The sequence below is a fragment of the Piliocolobus tephrosceles genome, chromosome 11 (assembly GCF_002776525.5).
Source record: "Piliocolobus tephrosceles isolate RC106 chromosome 11, ASM277652v3, whole genome shotgun sequence".
Taxonomy (NCBI): domain Eukaryota; kingdom Metazoa; phylum Chordata; class Mammalia; order Primates; family Cercopithecidae; genus Piliocolobus; species Piliocolobus tephrosceles.
The window spans coordinates 43,907,710-43,927,376 of NC_045444.1; the positions used below are offsets into that span (position 1 = coordinate 43,907,710).

Sequence of the window (19,667 nt, forward strand, 5' to 3'; positions counted from 1 at the left end):
GCTTGGGGCAACAATGAGTGTGAAGTCAAGAATAATACAGAGATTTTTGTCTGAGAAGCAACAAACATGAGCCTAAGACCCAGGTTTTTCCTCTTCTGTCTCAACGTCTTCTCCCTGGTCCGCTCTCATGTGCTCCGGTGATTCATGTGCAACCTGTATGCCATTGACTCCCAATTACATCCAGGACTCACCTCTCTCTTCAGCTCCACATTGTGAGGCTTAAATTTTTTTTATTATTCAATTTTTGCAGAGCTAGAGCATGAAATGGAGATCTCCCCACTACTGGGACTTCCATCTTCCCAATTCCCTTCCCCACAGGCAGCCCATCAGTTTCTTGTAAATACGTACTAGATACTTTTACTCTAAACATGGTATAAGTAAAACAAATTCTCTCTTTGCCTAAATCTGTTTTTCTTTCTGTATTTTTATATGGTTAATGGCAGCACTATCAGATGATTATAATTTACTGAATTACTACTAGGTGCCCGGAAATATTTTAGGCAGTGGACATTTATTATCTCTAATGCTCACAAGGGCTTTGTAAGTAGTTATTTTACAGATGAGGAAAACAAGGCATAAAGATATAAATAGCTTATACAAGTGCACCCAGCCAATAAACAGTGGATGCGGATTTGAATCCAAAACACCAGCGGTTTTTTTTTTTTTTTTTTTTTTTTTTTTTTTGATACGGTGTCTGGCTTTGTCACCCAGGCTGGAGTGCAGTGGTATGATTTCGGCTCACTGCAAGCTCCGCCTTCCGGGTTCACCCCATTCTCCTGCCTCAGCCTCCCACGTAGGTGGGACTACAGGCGCCCGCCACCACCCCCGGCTAATTTTTTGTATTTTTAGTAGAGACGGGGTTTCACCGTGTTAGCCAGGATGGTCTCAATCTCCTGACCTTGTGATCTGCCCGCCTTGGCCTCCCAAAGTGCTGGGATTACAGGCATGATCCACCGCGCCTGGCCAACACCAGCTCTTAATATTACTTGTTGTCTAGCTTGGAATCATCCTTACTTTCTTTGTCCCCTCCCTTTCTCAGCCAGAGCCATTCATGACCCCACCACCACCAATACTTCTACGAAGGCTCTGCCATTTTAAAAGGAACTCACCCCAACCCACGCCCACCCCCACCAATTTTACATTCAGTACACAGAGCTAAAACATAAATCTGATTACAGTTGTGTGTCACATAATGACAAGGATACATTCTGAGAAATGTGTCCTTAGGCAATTTTGTTGTGTGAATGTCATAGCATGTACTTACAGAAATTGGGATGGTACAGCCTTCTACACACCTAGGTTGTATGATATAGGCCACTGCTCCTAGGCTACGGCCTGGACAGCATGTTACTGTGCTCATGACCATAGGAAGTAGTAACACAATGCTAAGTACTTGTGAATCTAAACACAGAAGAGGAAATGCATTGTGCTGTGATGTTAAGACGCCACTAGGCAATAGAAATTTTTCAGCTCAGTTATAATCTTAAGGGACCACCAACATATATATGGTCCGTCTTTGACCAAAACACTGTTATGGGGCACGTGACTGTATGTAATTTAAATCTCCAAAGTCTGGCATCTGCATACAGATGCCTTAGTAGCAAGGCCTACTTGCTATTACTGGTCAAATGCCTTAGTAGCAAGACCTACTGTGCTTTTCACTGCCTGAACCTAACCCATGTTTCCAGTCTCCTCTCCCAGCACTTGTCATGTACCCCTTGTCATGTATCTCACACTGAAGACATCCTAGGAAAAGCCTTGCCCCACCCTCTTCCGCTTGGTCAAACCCAGAGGTGAAATAGGTCTCCTCAGCATAAGGGTTAGCCCAGCGGCCGGACACTTTGCAGCTTCTGATTTCAATCCTTTCAAGCCTCAGCTATTCTTGCCACTTTGGCAGCCAGGATCTAGAGATACCTCTTAAACCTTGTAATTAATCCTTCTCCCTATGTATACTCCCCCACAACCTATTTTTGTTGTTGTTGTTGTTGTTATTATTGTAAATCATCTGGAGTGGATTTTGCTTCTGCTTCCAAAAATCTTTGACTAAGATAGGGCTCAGAAGTTTCCTCTCTGACACCTTCTCTGACTTCTCCTGTCAGGGTTAGCCATTCATTCTTCTTCCTAGGGCAACCCTTAGACCTTCATTATAGAGTTGATCCCACCCTAGTGGCATTGTTGCTGTACATGCTACTTTCCTTCCCCAGCGGGCTCTTTTGCTCACTTCCTCCAGGCAAGATCAGCCTATCTTGCTCAGATGTAGCCCAAGCACCATACACAGAGCCAGAATATAATATATGTTGCATAAATATTGGTTCAATTAATAAATGAATGAATTATGCCTCTTTAGAGTCCCTAGCAAAGTATGTCACACAAAGTAGAGACATAAGTGGATGAATGGATGGCTTCCTGGTTTTTAAATAATTAAATGATTATTTAGCTTCTCTCCTTAGATTTGTAAAATTGACAACTACTTTCTCTCTTAATTTCAGTGACTGACATATCATCCACCCATCCATCCGTCCTTCCATCCATTCATTCATCTGTTCTCCCTCCTACTCTCTATCCGTCAATCCATCCATCTAAAAGATCTTTTAAAAATCCTTTCTGTTACAGGCACAGACTAAAATGAACCCTAGGTTCCCAAAAATGGTTAAATAAGCTCTTAACACCTTTTTCTGTAGAAAATGTTTTATTTTATCATTAGCTCTGATGTATTATCATCTGTTCATTTTCATTTCTAAAAGCTTTCCTCTGCTTTGTCATCAGTATCAGTTGTTTATTTAATATAATTTATATTATGAATTTAAATATAATTCTTAATATAACAGAGAAACATTTAAACAACAAAATACAATATTAATACAGAACTCTCAAATAAAATTTTATAAAGCATTTTTTAATTTAAAAAATAAGTTTCAATGACAGATTTATAACATTTTTAGGTAAGCTCTTGTTCTGTGGTAGCCTATTAACTAGTTTGTAATATTAAGAATTATGTAGCAATTATGTACTACCATTTAGAAGTAAAAATTATGCTAATATGTGTGATATTCAAATGTAAATATTGAAAATTGTTGTAACCCCACACATACACTTCTACAGCCTTTACTAGAATCATGGCTTTTTCATCAGTCATGCTAATTTCCATAATTACCTGCTGTTCATTGTATGTGTTCAATGTGAAGAGTGGCTTTTGAAGAATAAATTCTTCTTCAATTTCAATGCCCATCCTAGCTTTCGATGCCATTGTATCTGACATCATTCTAACAGGATCAAATTGAGCAACAACAGCAACCTAAAAATGAGAAAGCATGGCTACTTGGAGCAAGGTACAAACTAAATATTTCTGGGCAACATTATTGATGTTTAATGCCCCTTAAGGTTAGAAATTTTATTAAAGGTAAAGCCTGGGAGAAAAGGGCAGAAAAAAGTATTAATTGGCCGATCCTAGAGATCCACAAAGGAGTTAACACAAAACAAGACAATACACATAAGACAAAATATTAAAATGCTATGGCATATAGTTATTTGTTAATGATTGAATAATTATAATTAATTTCAGATAACAATTTATCTTTCTTATATGAAGTCACAGGAAATCCTCGTACAGAAAACCTTACATATTCAACCAACTTGAAAGTCATAGAAAGTAAAAAAAAAAATCCACTTTTTAACCATTAGCAATTTATGGTTATAGCAACAACCCCATGAAGTTTTCTAGGATGTTTAATCTGATTGACCTGGATCTAGAGCATATAATTCATGGGTCAAGTCAAGTGTGTTGGCATTAGTGAGCAAGGTGAATGAATTTCCTTTGTAACAGGCAACTAGATTTCCAGGGACTGCTATAAACCATTGTCCTCCTTCTACTGAAAAATTGCAAAGTCATTTTAACCCAAATGCCCTTGTCTTTTATAATTCAAACCTGCATCTTAATGAAAAGAAGTCACTAATTTTGTAAATGATATGCACCATTAGTAACACCTGCCTATTAATTCTGAAAGTCAAGAATTAGCATGAAGAAAGTGGCATTCTTAATGCCATTTAAAGACTGTAATAAAATAACTAAGGGTTGAACATGCTTTAATTATTTTAGGTTTGCTAGCTAAAATAGCTTCCATCACAGTTCTAAATACTGATTATAGATAAGAGATAACAGCTATTTCCTCTTTCGAAGCATTCACAGATGGAAAGAATTCTAATCACATAGACTCTGTAGTTATCAAAGTTATGTTTTGAACAAGAATGTGTTTAGTAATAGTGACATTAATCTTGTGCCCAGAAGGCCATGGTATAGAAATATTTGCTAATGGTTGTAGGATCCAGGATTACCAGGACTTACATTCCTATGCTTTACATTTATCTTTATAATTTTTTTATCAAAGAAGATGATGATATAATAGTTGTATGCATTTACACCACATCTACACCATCTCATTTAGCTAGAGTTTCTTGGTTTGAATCAGTATAACATTTACTAGCTATGTGACTTTGAGGAAGGCACCTAACCTTTGTGTCTGCTCTGTTTCCTCTCCTATAAAATGGGGATATTAATACTGGCCACATCATAAAGTTGTTATAGAAATTAAAGTAACACCTAACAGCATTTAGAAGAGGGCTTTACACTTAGTCAATAATAAATTTGAACTCACATTATTGCAAATCTATAAGGCAGATACTATTATTCCCATTTTTCAGATGAGGAAATAAAGTTTATGGAGGTTAAGTAAATGACCTGTTTCCAGAGCTAGTGAGTACAGAACCAGCTTGTACCAGGTTGGAAAGACACCAAAGGCCAAGTTCTTATCCATGATTCTGTGTTCCCTCCAGCAACATAGGAGGGAACCAAGTAGTCCTTTCCTATTAGCTGGGAAACGGTGTCAATGAAGATTTTAGAGATTTTGAATTGAAACAACCACTTCAAGTTCAAAACTCTGAAAAACTACCAAGTAAAACTATCACATTTCCCAAGTTCTCAAATTCTCACCCTTGCCATCTATCATCCATTTTCATCTACTTTTGCTTACTTTCACTAGGCAAAGTGATGGGAGGCTTTTATTTCTCTACAACATAGATATTTTCTAAAAAGTAATTTTTAACACATTTGTTGACTGTGAAATGTTTCCAAAGAGAGGCTCCTATGCCAAAGAAGATTATCTTGCTCGAGCTCCACCAGGTTTTTTGAGGACAGTAAAATTCGTAGACTAGATGTAGAGCCTCACTGTTGTAAATGGATACTATCCAGCTAATAAACTCTAGGTGATATGATATACTTAAATATTGGGAGAGCTTTTTAAAAGGTGATGATAAAGTTCTTTCAATACACTGAGAAACTGGAAATGGTTCAATATAATTTAATTGCTCCTAGGAATGAACAGCAGTATCCCAATTTGGAAAAGTTACATTTTATTTAGCAGATGCCATGAACTAAGCCCCAGTAAGAATGCTATTAAGAGCACTTAGAAACACTTTTTTTTTTCAAAACCACCCATGAAAATTTCCAAATGAAAAACACCTGTTTCCTAAGGGCTTCTAGCCGCCTCGCTCTCTCTTTGTCTTCATGAGCTTCTTGAAGGGCCGCTTCCTTTTTCTCCATCAAACGCCTTTCCAATAATTCTTTTCTATATTTAACCCTTAAAAAATAACACAGAAGGAAGTTGTAGAAACATCATAATAATATTGGAGATTATACGGAAAACAGCATAGGGGCAGAACACATCTCAGAGGTGACATCACTGTCACATTTTGTTTTTACTTGTTTTTTTAATTGATTTCTCATGTCCAAACCAATAAAAAACACTTGTATAAAATGCAATTCATAGTATTTTTTTTTTTTTTTTTGAGATGGAGTCTCGCTCTGCTGCCAGGCTTGAGTACAGAGGCACGATCTTGTCTCACTGCAACCTCTGCGTCCCGGGTTCAAGCGATTCTCCTGCCTCAGCCTCCCGAGTAGGTGGGATTACAGGCGCCTGCCACCACACCCAGCTAACTTTTTGTATTTTTAGTAGAGAGGGGGTTTCACCACATTGGCCAGGATGGTCTCAATCTCCTGACCTTGTGATCTGCCTGCATCGGCCTCCCAAAGTGCTGAGATTACAGGAATTCATAGTAATTCTAATAACAACCAGAGAAATGCAGGAAAATGTGGGAGTAAAATTCAGTTCATCTCATTCCTCACAGAAATCACTTTATTAACTCTCAAAGTACCCACTGGCTGCCTTGGCTCCGGCTAACCTGCCCTGAGAGGTGACTGGCTCACTTTCAAGTGAACTATTATCGTGGTCTCCCAATGAGAAGTTTTAGCACACCTTGAGTTGTTAGAAAGTTTACATTACTGACTAAAGATACAAATTTTTAGAAGGAAAAGTAAAATAAGCTACTATAATAATGTCTAAATTATTTTACTTACTAGAACTTAAACTTTACATATGTTGTCATCTACATTCTCACTTTCTGAGTAGGTGCATACGTGTGTTAAGCAACTTTTAAAATTGCACTTTGACATCTGTAGATGGCAGCAAAAACATGACTTTCCCTTAGCATTCTATTTCCAACCCCCTTGAAATCATCAGCTATTAAAATATGACACACTTAAACACCAGCTTAAAGCCCTGTGCATGTTGGCCCTCCTCTGCTGCCTTTTTTGGGCAGCTTCCCTTGCCATCTTCTTGCCCAAGCTATTCTTCTACTGAATTACAGAGATGGAATTCATCCTTTCAAAAGAGTAGGCACCTGGGTTCTCAGGGGAGCATTAACTCTCCACCTTTGCCTTCCATCATTGACAGTTTAGATTTAGCTTTCTCTGTGGCATCAGTCACAAATGTCCTTTACCCTTAGTGTGCACACCTGCATTTTCCAAGGTGGAGACACCTTCACTAGACCTTTTACATTCTGGATTCTGATATTTACTGCGTGTTCACCGTGCATCAGGTCTTGTGATAAGTGCTTTACATGTTTTAGCTCATTTAGACCTCATAACAATCATATGCTGGGGTGCCATTTTAAGATTCTATTTTATGGATATAAAGAAAGAGAAGCATAGACGTGATCTTAAGAGACGTACAAATAAGAGCCACTGAGAATTTGAAGAAAGGTGAGATGACCAATCACTGCATTATGGGAGGGGCTGGCGAAACTTAGCAAGAGCTTCATGCAGGAGGCAGTATCTGAGCAGGGTCTTGAGGATTAGGATTCCAGGCAGAGACAGCAAGTGCAGGGTTGGTATCTAGGAGTGGCCCTCACTTGCGTTGACCTAGTCATGGAGGCCACGAGAGGGGAAGAACTCAGAGTGGCAAGAAGAGAACAAGTGAATGATGAGTGACAGAGAAGCCCAGGCAAGCACTGGTGGCTGAGGCTGGTGGCCACAGGGTTCCCTTAGGAAGACATGCTCCTGGGGAGGAACACCCTAGAAACAGGTTGCTCATGAGGCTGTCATCAAAGGAGAGGCACAGGAGAGGAAAGGAGGGAAACATAAAGTGGATCCTTGTGGAATACAAAACCCAGAATGGGATTTAGAAGGAAAATCCTAATCTCCTTTGATGACCATGAGTGTTCTTGACAAAATCAGGAGTCAATATAGTCAAGACACAAGGATTAAAGAGCCCACAGACCAGAATGCTCCCTTTCACGCCTCCATGTCATGGAAAGCTCTATTTCTCATTCTCTCCACTTTCACTAAGGCATGACATGACACAACCTCCCTAGTGAGGTTCTACTCAATTTAAGCACTGAGTACAAGCTAAGTGAACTACTGTGAAGGTTCAATTAAAAAAGACCCTGGGATTTGACAATTACCATATGCTAATTCTCAGAACTTTGGAAAGTTTCTCTTCCTTTGGGATATATAGGCTGCTTTGTCTGCAACAAAGTTTTTGTCTGCTTTGTGGAAAAGTAATAGTTGTTACAGTCAGGGGAGCTTGACTAGTGAGGAAGAAATTGCAAATGAGAGAAAGGCATTTGTACTTGTGTGGCAGAGAAGGCTGACTCATCGTTTACTCTGAGGCTCATTCATTCATGTAACAGGTACTTGTTGAGCACCTGCCACGCATCAAGGGCTGTGTTAGGCGCTGGTGATACAACGTCAACATGGAGACATGCTCCTGTCCTGGAAGAACTGACAATCCAATGTAGACACAATGACCCAGGCAATTATGATACAGGGCAGCTTGTGCTCTGATGGGACAATGGGGCAGAGACCATGGGAAAGACAGCTTTGCCACACTTGGGGCTTTCAGGGCAGTATCTATAATAGGAGGAAGCACTCTGAATTTAAGATACAAAGAAGTAGCAGGAATGCACCAGGAGGGGAGAGAATAGAAAGAATGATTCAGACAAAAAAGTAACATTTGAAGGCCCATAGGTGAGAGTGAGCAGGTATGTTTGAAGAACTAAAAGAAATTCAGAATAACAAAAAATGAACAAAATAAAGCAAAATAAAGTGCTGAGGACCAAGAATTGAAGGTAGAGAAGCAAGAGGGTCTGGACTGTGAGGGCTTTGAAAGCATGAGGGCTTTTTATCAGGGAGAAATATCTGCTGTGATATGGAGGATGGGTTGTCGAGAGGTAAGACTAGGGATGAGCAATCCAGATGGGAGTGGAAGGCTTCCTGATCTAGGATGGGGGAAGAGTACTCATAGGGGGTTGGGAAAAGATAGGGATTTAAAGGACATGTAGAAAATAAAAATCAATAGAAAGTTTTCATTTATTTTATGGGAGAGGCAAAGAGATGGAGGAAGTTTTCTGTCTTACACAGTGAACAGTGGTGTTCCTCCCTAACACTGGGAACTTACGTTAGAAACAGGGAAGTGAAGGAATTAAGTTCAGTTTGAACACAGACCGGTCTTCACAAGATCTGGGCTGGAGAAATACATGGGGAGTCTTTACCAGTAGAACGGAATTGAAGCCACAAGGCAGATGCCATCATCTAAAAAGAGTGTAGAGTAAGAAGAGAGGTAGGCCTGGGATTGATTCCTAAGGAAACAACACTTAGGAAAGGGACAGAAGGCGAGGAAATCATTTAGGGAAATGAGGAGGATAAGTGGTCTAAGACATTAGGGAAAATGGGGTCAACAACATCAAATGCTATAGAAAGATCAATTCTAGTGCAAAATAATTATTGGGTTAAACAACAGGGAGTCGTTGTTGACCTTGGCAAGAACATCCTGCAGAGGTGGATGAGGTAAGGTGAGGCAGTAAGAGAGGGTGTGGAGATAAGCAAGACCTGCAGCAACACTGATGCTAATGGAGAGGGGAGAGACAAGGGGGAGATGGAGGGTGCACAGAGCCGACCACAGTTGCATTGGCTCCAAAGTGATGATCAAGGTTACTCTGACTGCCTCAAGGATTGGCCATGAAAAAATTTCAGGACTTAGGAGACACACTCAATTTCTTCATTTTTACAGATGCTATAGTTTAAACTCAAATAATACTTCACTTTAAAAAGGAGAAACTCTTGGTGCTTCTTTCTTCTACTCTCGATAGAAAATTTTCTTTGCCTAAAGAGAAGTGATGCAGAAAAACTCCTGGGAGGAAGCCAAATACATATTCATGGGGAAACAAAATAGCAACACAGTAAAGTCAATCATTTGGAAAATTTTCCACATAAATACTTTTAGCCATTTGAGGTAGCAGATTTTCTCCAAATTAAACTGTTGCTATGAAAGTCAATGTCAGGAAGTGGCTAAACTCAATAGTTTTTAAGTTGTGCACTGAATTCCCAAACAGAAACCTTTTTGGGTTCATTTCTCAGTCTATTATATGCTCCCTGAGTCTACAAAGGTTGAAAGTGGTGCAAAAGAGGCATTTTCAACTTCTCTTGGGGGAGGAGAAGCATCATATTGTTCAAAAGTAACAGCTGCTGCAGAATCGGGCACAGCACTAACAATAATCTGGAAAGGATTTTATTTAAGCCTCCAGGCCTGAGTGTAGTTGAAGGGACAGTATGCTTTCATGTAGAAATGGAGAATTTATGTGTCATTTATGAGACTTTTTAATGTGTGCACTGCACTCTAAGAAATAAGTACACAAATGCAAGTGTTTGGAAACACCTTGATCTGTAGTAACAGCTTCCCTGAAACTTCAGGAAGAACCGGGCAAAATAATAAGTACTAAATCTTGACCTCCCTTTTATCTGGAGTTGCGGCTAACTTTCCTCTCAAAAGACGCTACAGCCACCAAGGGGGAAAAAGACTTCTGACAAATGGTCAATAGTGGCAAGTTCTACAATTTAAAACAAACAAACAAACGAAAAACTTAAGCAATAAAACGGAGCATAAAGACATATCTTTTTTTTTTTTTTTTTTTTTTGAGACGGAGTCTCGCTCTATCGCCCAGGCTGGAGTGCAGTGGCCGGATCTCAGCTCACTGCAGGCTCCGCCTCTCCAGTTTACGCCATTCTCCTGCCTCAGCCTCCCGAGTAGCTGGGACTACAGGCACCCGCCACCTCGCCCGGCTAGTTTTTTGTATTTTTTTTTTTTTAGTAGAGACGGGGTTTCACCGTGTTAGCCAGGATGGTCTCGATCTCCTGACCTCCTGATCCGCCCATCTCGGCCTCCCAAAGTGCTGGGATTACAGGCTTGGGCCACCGTGCCCGGCCAAAGACATATCTTAATTAGGGTCTCTAACTAGTATGGAACTCCCCCCACCACCTAACATTTCAGGCAAGTAATTTGCCCTACTGAATTAAAGGCAGTTTATAAACAAACTTGCTACTTAGTGTTTAAGTCATGTGGCTTAGTCAATATGGAACAAGAAATCTTTAAACGGGCACATGCCGGAGGTGCTACTATCAGGTGTTTCAGCGGCAGCATCATGGGGAACCTCTTTCTGCCTGTTGGGAAATTCATTTTTGGCTCAGATTTTACTCAGGAGGTTGTTCTTCCCACCAGGCAGACGGGACCCCTCCATTAACCATAGGGCACCCCAACAGGGAAGAATGTGCAGATCAAAGCAGGCAGGCCAGGTGCTGACATGTCTCAAGTGGAAGGGAGAAGTCTGCCCCGAGAAAAGAATGGAAATTGCACAGGCAGACATTCACACTGAAAGGCATCACCCCTCTAACCACATGGGCTGGGAGTCTCCACTCAGTGGGGATTCTGGCTAGGGACATAAGCAAAGACCAATTTCTGCAAACAGGAATGTGAATCCTGACACAAGACAGTGACATCCTGGTACAGATTGGCATGAGGCAAGAACAAAGAAAACTCACAGGGTCTCCGCAGAACCAGAAAAGATGAACCCATGCCAGCCCCAAACATAGACCATTGTTCCAGCTCAGAGAACTTCCTGGTTCCTTTGTGAAGCTATTGGAACCCTATCTTTTAATTGATTAATTAGTTAAATTAGTCAACTACTATGTGCCAAGCACTGTTCTAGGTGCTCAGGTTATAATAGTGGGGGGAAATAAAACAGAGGAAGAAAGTCTCTGCTCTGTTGAGTTTTACATAATTTGTGGTCTGTTATGTATAAGCATGCCTAAATGAACACTGTAGTAAAACAAAATTGTTCTTAATAAATTGTTTTTGAATTTATTCACCAATTTCCAAATTAGAGAGCCCCTTCTCAGATTGCTACAGAATCATGGTTCTCAATCACTGAAACTTGTAAAATGACCTGTAATGTCAAGGCTTCACCCCAGAATAATTACATTGGAATCTAGTAGTCAGGCCCAAGTACTGTATTTTGTTGAAAGTTCCACTAGATGATTCTAATGAGCAGCCTGGGATGAGAACCAATGCTACATAGCCTGGTGATTCTCAAACGAGCGTACATCGGAATCACCTGAATGGCTGGTTAACTCTCAGACTTCTGGGCCAGCTCCAAAGTTTCTGATTCAATAGTTGTGAAGTAGAGCCCCCAAATCTACATTTCTGACAAGTTTCCAGGTGATGCTGATTGTGCTGGTCTGGGGACCACACTTCGAGAACTACAGCATAGATAAATATACAGATTAAAAGGACTCTACCTCACTATTGTTATCAAGACAAAATCAGATACAAATTATTACCTAGACAGGGCTTATTTCTGTTTGCCTGTGCTAAACATTGCAGTTACATGCCTCAGGACTGTTCTAAACTAGAAATTCTTGCTTGGTACTATTGACATTCCAGAGCAGGACCTTTCAACTCCATTCTTTCCCAGCCCCTATGGCCCTGACACGCATGGATGACAGATTCCTTCAGAGACCAGAGCCTTCTCAGGCTTGGATAAATGCTGGTGATGGGCAGTTGCAACAATGGCTATTACTGAACCTGTCTTTCCCTCTGATGGACAAAACACTGGTGTATCCTGATGACAGATGAAAACCTCGGGCTACTGGCCAATATTTAAAGAGTCTATTCAGTAAAATCAAAGGAAGGGGAAATAACTCGAAGGCATCTCAGCCTTGAAAAAGAGGTATGAACCACTTTCTTTGAGAATCATTTTGACAGCTCCAAGGGTTGGATATTTTATCACAATGGAAGCAAAAACCTATAAATAAGAGTACATTTTCCTGTTGATTTTAATCAGTTCTAAGCCTGCTGTTTGAGTTCAGGTGAGCTGGACGTGAGAGATACAAACAAGGACTTCAGTCTGGGAGTTCAATGTTGAGAGCAGGACAAGCTGTGAAGAGAGAGACATTGGAAGAATGTTGCAAATATCATATTAGCCCGTTCCCCCAAACTAATCCAAAAAACTATTTCTGCCACAACTTATTTCTTCTTCTTTTTTTGAACCATTCCTAACCCTTTCTACCTGACTTTCTGTAATCCTTTTATATCTTTACATATCTTCAACATTTTCCTCAACTACTCCTTTCCAATAACATTCCAAATGGGGCTCATTATTTGTAGAGAATTTAAAAATAATAAACTGACAAAAATCCTTTTAAAAAAAATCACCATGCCCCAATAGTCTAAATAATGTTAGTGATAAAATACTTCCTCCACTGGAACATGCAGCCCCACCTGACCCTATTCTCAGTCACTGCTTTCAGTGATTTGCCTTAATTGAAAACCAGTGCTTCCCAGGTGCCACTACTTTTATTGCAACCTCTTAAAATAGAAGGTACCTGCAGAGAGGAGGCTGAGTTTTTCTGGCTCCTCAGTGACAATTCCAGAAAGTTTTACACATTGACCTTGGGATGATACCATCCTATCTGTACTATGGTTCTTGGAATTAACTACTGGCTGGCTGGGTCAGTGTCCAATATTAACTCAACTCTGCCCACACAATCTCTTGATATCCAGCACCATTAACTCCATCCCTACTTTAACAATCTTTTCCTTAGACCGAACTTGGAGTTGTCATCACCTAGAACTGTTCCCCTGCCAAAACCTTAAACTGGGGAATCCCATTATATGACTCCAAGGTCTCCAAGGTCTGGGGTCATGGCATAGACTTAGAAAGGCTGTATGCTGCACAAGTCTAGGAAGTGTCATTCACATGGATTGCCTGTCACCCTCCTTCTGACACTGTCACTCATTTAACCTTACTCAGTCTGTGACTTGAGCTTAGCAAGATTTCCATTGTTCAATGATATTTATTAACTTAAATTAATAACCAACCACCTTCCATGGTTAGTTTTCCTCTACATATAAACTTATTCAAATAGGGTGGAGGGATGTACCTCTCAACTCTGGCTCCCTTTTCAGATACCCTCTTTTTTCTTTCATTACTTTTACTGCAAAATTTCTTAACTGAGGAAGTCATACTTTCCATCTCCAGCTCTTCACTTCTCATTTATTAACTTAAATATCATTGAACAATGGAAATCTTGCTAGGTACCAGGTTAGGCCTTCCCTCTTGAAATGTTCTTTCTAGTTTTTGCCTTTTCACCCAGGCTACAAGAACCAATCAAGCTTTATCTCATTCTCTCCCCAGCTTTGGAGCCCTGGGTCTATCTCTTCAAAGGCATTGTCAACAGTATCCTTTAATTATCTTGCTTTTTTTTTTTCTCATCTACCCTGCCAATATCCAGCTCTAATTCTTTGTTGAAATTATTATACTCTAATGAAGTTGAACCGTAACTGGACATTCAATACTACTCCAGAATTATTTATTTTCTCCCCAGCTGCTTGATGTTCTCCTTGATTTTCTACATCATGGCTAACTCTCCCTCTTAGTAGAGAACCTCACCTGCTCCACTGAAAAGAGCATTCATTTCCTCAACATGCTTTGCCCACTTCCAGCCTTGTCAAAACTCAACTTCATTCATCCTTTCCTCCTTAAATCTGAGCTCTTAATCACATAAACCTAGTTGCTGCTAGGATCTTGCTCCAGAAGTAAACTTCTTTCTTTCTTAATTCTTCAGTCTCTCTCTCTCTCTAACCAACCACCTTCCATGGTTCTTTTTCCTCTACGTATAAATGTATTCAAATGGGGTGGAGGGATGTATCTCTCAACTCTGGCTCCTTTTCAGGTACCACCTTTTTTCTTTCATTCCTTTTACTGCAAAATTTCTTAACTAAGGAAGTCATACTTTCTGCCTCCAGCTCTTCACTTCTCATTTAGTCCAAACAATCCTGCAGTCTGGCCTCTGTCCACTCCACTCTATGGAAACCACTTTCCCCAATAACACCAGTGACTCAAAATTGCAAAATCAGAGCTGTCTTTCAGAGCTCCTTCAATGTGACCCGTCTGCAATGCCTGGTACTGATGATACCTTCTTCTTGGAATATGCTTCCTATCTCTTGCACTGCTTTCTCTCCATTCCTTTTACTAGCTTCTCCTCATCTGTCTCCCCAAAGTTCCAACATGAATCCTCTTCTTTTCTCAATTTAAAAACTAATTCTGAGAAATCTGACTCCAACTACAATCAGTGCACAAATATCTGTAGCCTCCACCTCCCTCAAAGTCCCAGATCCTTTGAGCTTTTATTTGTTCTTTATGTACGTTCAGGGTTACCCTCAAACAAATTTCTCAAGTGTAACTATATTACATTGCTGGTTAAATGAAGAACTGCTGCTTTAAGGGCATCTGAGTTGGGTATAAGGTTGACATCTTCTTGTGCAAAGTTAGGAACGAACCTGATGACACATCTAAATAGAAAGACAGATGGCCTCCTTACATGCTGTTAGAGATGAGCCACTATGGTACCCTGTGTACCATGGACAGAGCTAAGATTATGTCTGGTCAATTATTTGGGGTTCACTCCAATCCAAAAGCAGACAATCAAGCTCCCAATGTTTAATGTCTTATAACATGGCTGCAACAATTTTAGCCTGAAATATTTATAGAGGAGTTGGTTATTTCAGCTACTTAAAAACCTAAGGAAAGCACTCATAAAATATGTAACTTTGAGCAATAGAACTTCCTGGGGCCAAGAAAATCATGTATATGCTTAAACAACTGATTGCGGTGACTCCACATTTGCGATTATTAGCTATAAACCACTTTATATAACCTAAAAATAATGACTTTGATATTAGAATAGATTTTTAATATGTGTCTTCTTTCTAGCAGTAATGAGATACCAGAGCCAACTGCCTATTATGGACACATCTAGATTTTAATCATTAAATCAGTACTGGGAAAACTGGCTAACTATATGCAGAAGAACAAAATGGGACCCCTACCTCTCACCATATATAAAAATTAACTCAAGATGGATTAAAAGCTTAAGAATCAGAAATTAAGCTATAAAAATCACAGAAGAAAATCTAGGAAATAATTTTCTATACATTGGCATAGGCAAAGCATTTATGACTAAGTCTTCTAAAAATGCAACAAAAATAAAAATTGACAAGTAGGACCTAATTAAACTAAAGAGCTTCTATGCAGCAAAAGAAACTCTCAACAGATTGAACAGACAACATACAGAATGGGAGAAAATACTTGCAAACCAAGTATCTGACAAGGGACTAATATCCAGAATCTATAAGGAACTTAAGTCAACAAGAAAAAGAAACAAATAACCCCATTAAAAAGTAGGCAAAGGACATCAACAGATACTTCTCAAAAGAAGACATAGAAGACGCCAAGAAACATCACTAATCACCAGAGAGATGCAAAACAAAACCACAATGAGATACCAGCTCACACAGGTCAGAGTGGCTATAATTAAAAAGTATAAAACAAAAATAACAGATATTGACAAGGCTGCAGAGAAAGGGAACACTTCTACATTGTTGGTAGGAATGTAAACTAGTTCAGCCACTGTGGAAAGTAGTTTGGAGATTTCTCAAATCTCAAATCTCCAAATGAAAAAAAAAAAAAAAAAAAAAAAAAAAAAAAAAGAATTACCATCTGACCCAGGAATCCCACTACTGGGAATTTATTACCCCTCAAAAAAATAAATAAATCATTCTTCCAAAAAGACAGCTGCACTCACATGTTTATTGCAACATGATTTACAATAGCAAAGACATGGAATCAACCCAGGTGCCCATCAATGGTGGACTGGAAAAAGAAAATGTGGTACATAACCTCCACGTAATACTATGCAGCTGTACAGAAGTATGAAACCGTATCTTTTGCAGCAACATGGATGCAGCTAGAGGTCATTATCCTAAGTGAATTTAATGCAGAAACAGAAAACCAAATACCACATGTTCTCACTTATAAGTGGGAGCTAAACATTGAGTACACATGGACACAAAGATGGGAACAATAAACACTGAGGATCCCAAAATGGGGGAGGGAGGGAGAGGGGCAACGGTTGGAAAACTACCTATTGAGTACTATATTCACTCCTTGGGCAGTAGGATCATTAGAAGGCCAAACCTCAGCATCACACAATATACTCATGGAACAAACCTGCACAAGTACTCTCTGAATCTAAAATAAAATAAAATTAAGAAAAATATGTAAACCACAATGTGGTAGACAGCTTTTCCTTTTTTAATCCCTCTAGCATTAACTTAGTAACTCCAACCCCCTTTTGCAGAACTGCCCATTCTTGTTCTATGTAGGTCTGTTGAGGGCTCCATTCTGAGAGCCACCCACCTCTTCTTGGTATTAGGATTTACATATGTCCAGATATGGTTAATGATAGTACATTACAAGTATAACCACAGGGATTGGCCCTGAGTGAACACACGGCTTCAGCTTAGCCCATTCGACTCTCTTCCTGGGATTTATATACGGATACTGAACAAAAGCCTTCTCTTCTCTCTGAGGTCACTAAGCTAGAATGATATAATCAAGCCTGGAGCTGCTTACAGCCATGCCTCCTCTTCTTCCCACCTGCAGCCAGGCCCATAGAGGAAATTCATATCAATGCAGAGACAGGTACTGAGTAAAGAGTTAGAAAGACAATGAGAGGAATCTGAAGATACCACTGGAGTCACTGAGGCAAGACTCATGCCCTGGATTCCCATTCTTGTAAATCAATTCATTCCCTTTTCTGCCTAAGCTAGTTTGAGTTAGGTTTTGTCAGCTGCTTCTGAAGATTCCTGACTAGTAGACATATCTTCTATGTGTAAGGAAATCTGTGTCTTTTCGTCCTCTATAACAAGAGGGCATGTATCTAGCTGTTCCAAAGGGTAATCAGTTCTTTTCCCAAATTGATGGTCCATGGAATGTTAATTTCCCACAGGATGTTAACATGTATACCATAAAAATGTGTTCAAGTAAGTTTGGGAAATACTAAGATAAACAAAGTAAAATAAATTTATTTATGGCAGGAGCTTTCAGAATATTTATAATAATATGGTGGAGTGCATTATGAATCTCTAAACGGAGGATTTGCTGTGCTTATTGCTCAGTTATCTGATAACAGACACCTTTTTCAATAGACCCCGTTTGGGAAATAACACTTGCCTTTCCATAAGCAAAGCAGGAATGGCCAATAAACAAACTGAACGGCATAGACACATAGACACTTCCTGCTTTGCATTAGAGTTTTTGTTTTCATGTCTTGTCTACTAGACTGTGCACTTCCTGAGTCTAGTGGCTATGACTCAATCTCCTGTGTATCCCAAAGAATTAGCAGAGTGCCTAAAACACAGAAGATATGCACCAATAAATGAACGAAACATTGAATAAATTAATGAAATTAAAAAGTGATGAAAAGCATTCCATTGAATATCCCAAGCTGTAGGTAAATAACGGGACACAGGAGTGGGCAAAATTAAAATTTAAGAATAAATTAAATATACATTATTCCTTTAAGCCTGTCTAATTAGTCAGTGAGTATGTCTTTGTAAGATATTTGATCATTTGAGAAGTTGGAAGAGAAGTTGAATTACTGGAGAACAAATCTAGTCTCTAGTTCCTTTTAAGAATAAGGAGCCAGGAATGCTAAAAGCCAAACTCAGGCATGACATCCATGACCATGACACAGACTTGCTAGGATCATGATTTTGGAGGGACAGCACAGGCAGAACTAATGTTGGCTTTCAGAAATTATTTATCATGAACTGAAATTTAAAAGGCCACTCAGGCACATCAGCATTTATTTGCCCAATTGCCTCCATACATTTATTTATTCAGCACATTTATACAAAGTGCCATATATGTAAATGTGTAACAATCATATTTCTGCAAAACCAAAAACCCAGAGCAATTAGAAACACCTATCAAGTAGACAAAGGCAGAGCTTACATCTGGATTTTGAATACTTACAGGCACCTGTCACTTGTCATCATATGAACTCACTAACAAGACATCTGCCATTTAATACTAATTGGGTAATTTGCACAGTGACTCTTGAACTCACAAATGGTTTGTGGTAGATATACTATAACTCCACAATTAATACGTATTGCATTTTAACAATCTTTACGAGGCTATATAATCATTTTAACAGTTGTGTAAGAAGGGAACTCTTGTTGAGGGTTTACCTCATAATATTGGAACTTTTCTTTAAATTCTTATGCCAATTTTGTTTGTAAAGGAAAAGATGCCTTTAAAAGTAAGAAAATGATAAGCATGGGTAATTACTTTTATTGGAGAGGTTTTTTTCAGCTGAAAAAATTATCATAAGACACATATAATTTCTGATGCCCAAAATTTTCATAAATGTGTTTTCAGAATCACAAATACTGCAAGAGGCATTGCTTTAGTATTGAGCTTTTAAAAAACATGCTAATAAAATATACCACTGTTATCAAATATTTCATATAGTTCTATCTATTTTTAACTTCAGCTACTTATTGTGAGAACTGATTTTAATTGGTCCTCGTTTTTCCAGGGATAGACATCTGTATGATTGTGATAATGGGACTGGGTTCCCTTCTTTAGCAGCACTGCTGAACCGAGAGGACACTGAGACCACAAAAGAAACCACAGTCTTCTCCCTCAAACAAATGATTTAAGTAAATACGATTAATAAAACATGGCTTCTCTAATGCTGTTTGAAAAATCCCCATTACATTCTCTTTCTTCCTTCCCAGATCTCTCAGAACTTCTGTAGAAAGCAAACATCAAAAGGACCAAAGATTTTTGTAGCGATTCAGCCGCCCACAGCAAAGAAGTAAACCCTGATTTTCTTTCAGCCTAGGAAATGATCAGCGAAGAGGCTTCACAAACAGCCTCTAACATTTGAGGTTAAAAAAGAAAGTCAGTGGAGCAGAACAGTTACTTTCACAAACACCTTCCGGGTTTTTTCTTCCATTTTTTAAGTAACCCTTCTAATCCCCCCAGTAAAATATTTTCATTAGTTTAAGTTTTTGGCTAGGCATTTTAAACATGCTTTAAAAAAACAAATGATAAAATATATTTATGTATTGGGTGTGACTTTTTCTAGT

General features: G+C 39.2%; 1 protein-coding gene and 1 long non-coding RNA gene across 4 annotated transcripts in view; one reads left to right on the forward strand and one right to left on the reverse strand.

Moving 5' to 3' along the window:
* The window catches only part of LOC111546179, a 67,788-nt gene that overhangs the window by 7,045 nt on the left and 41,076 nt on the right, over positions 1-19,667 (forward strand). Inside the window, exons 2-3 of the long non-coding RNA XR_002732675.2 lie at positions 3,235-3,329; positions 4,699-4,750. This is a non-coding gene — a long non-coding RNA (uncharacterized LOC111546179). The remainder of the gene's footprint in view (positions 1-3,234; positions 3,330-4,698; positions 4,751-19,667) is intronic.
* CCDC148 (coiled-coil domain containing 148) overlaps positions 1-19,667 on the reverse strand; it is a 292,285-nt gene that overhangs the window by 1,874 nt on the left and 270,744 nt on the right. For all 3 annotated transcript variants that reach the window (XM_023217510.2, XM_023217509.2, XM_026447716.1), the window contains 2 exons: positions 5,516-5,633; positions 3,155-3,295 (listed from right to left, as the gene is read on the reverse strand). In XM_023217510.2, the coding sequence (XP_023073278.2) occupies positions 3,155-3,295; positions 5,516-5,633 (259 nt within the window). The remainder of the gene's footprint in view (positions 1-3,154; positions 3,296-5,515; positions 5,634-19,667) is intronic.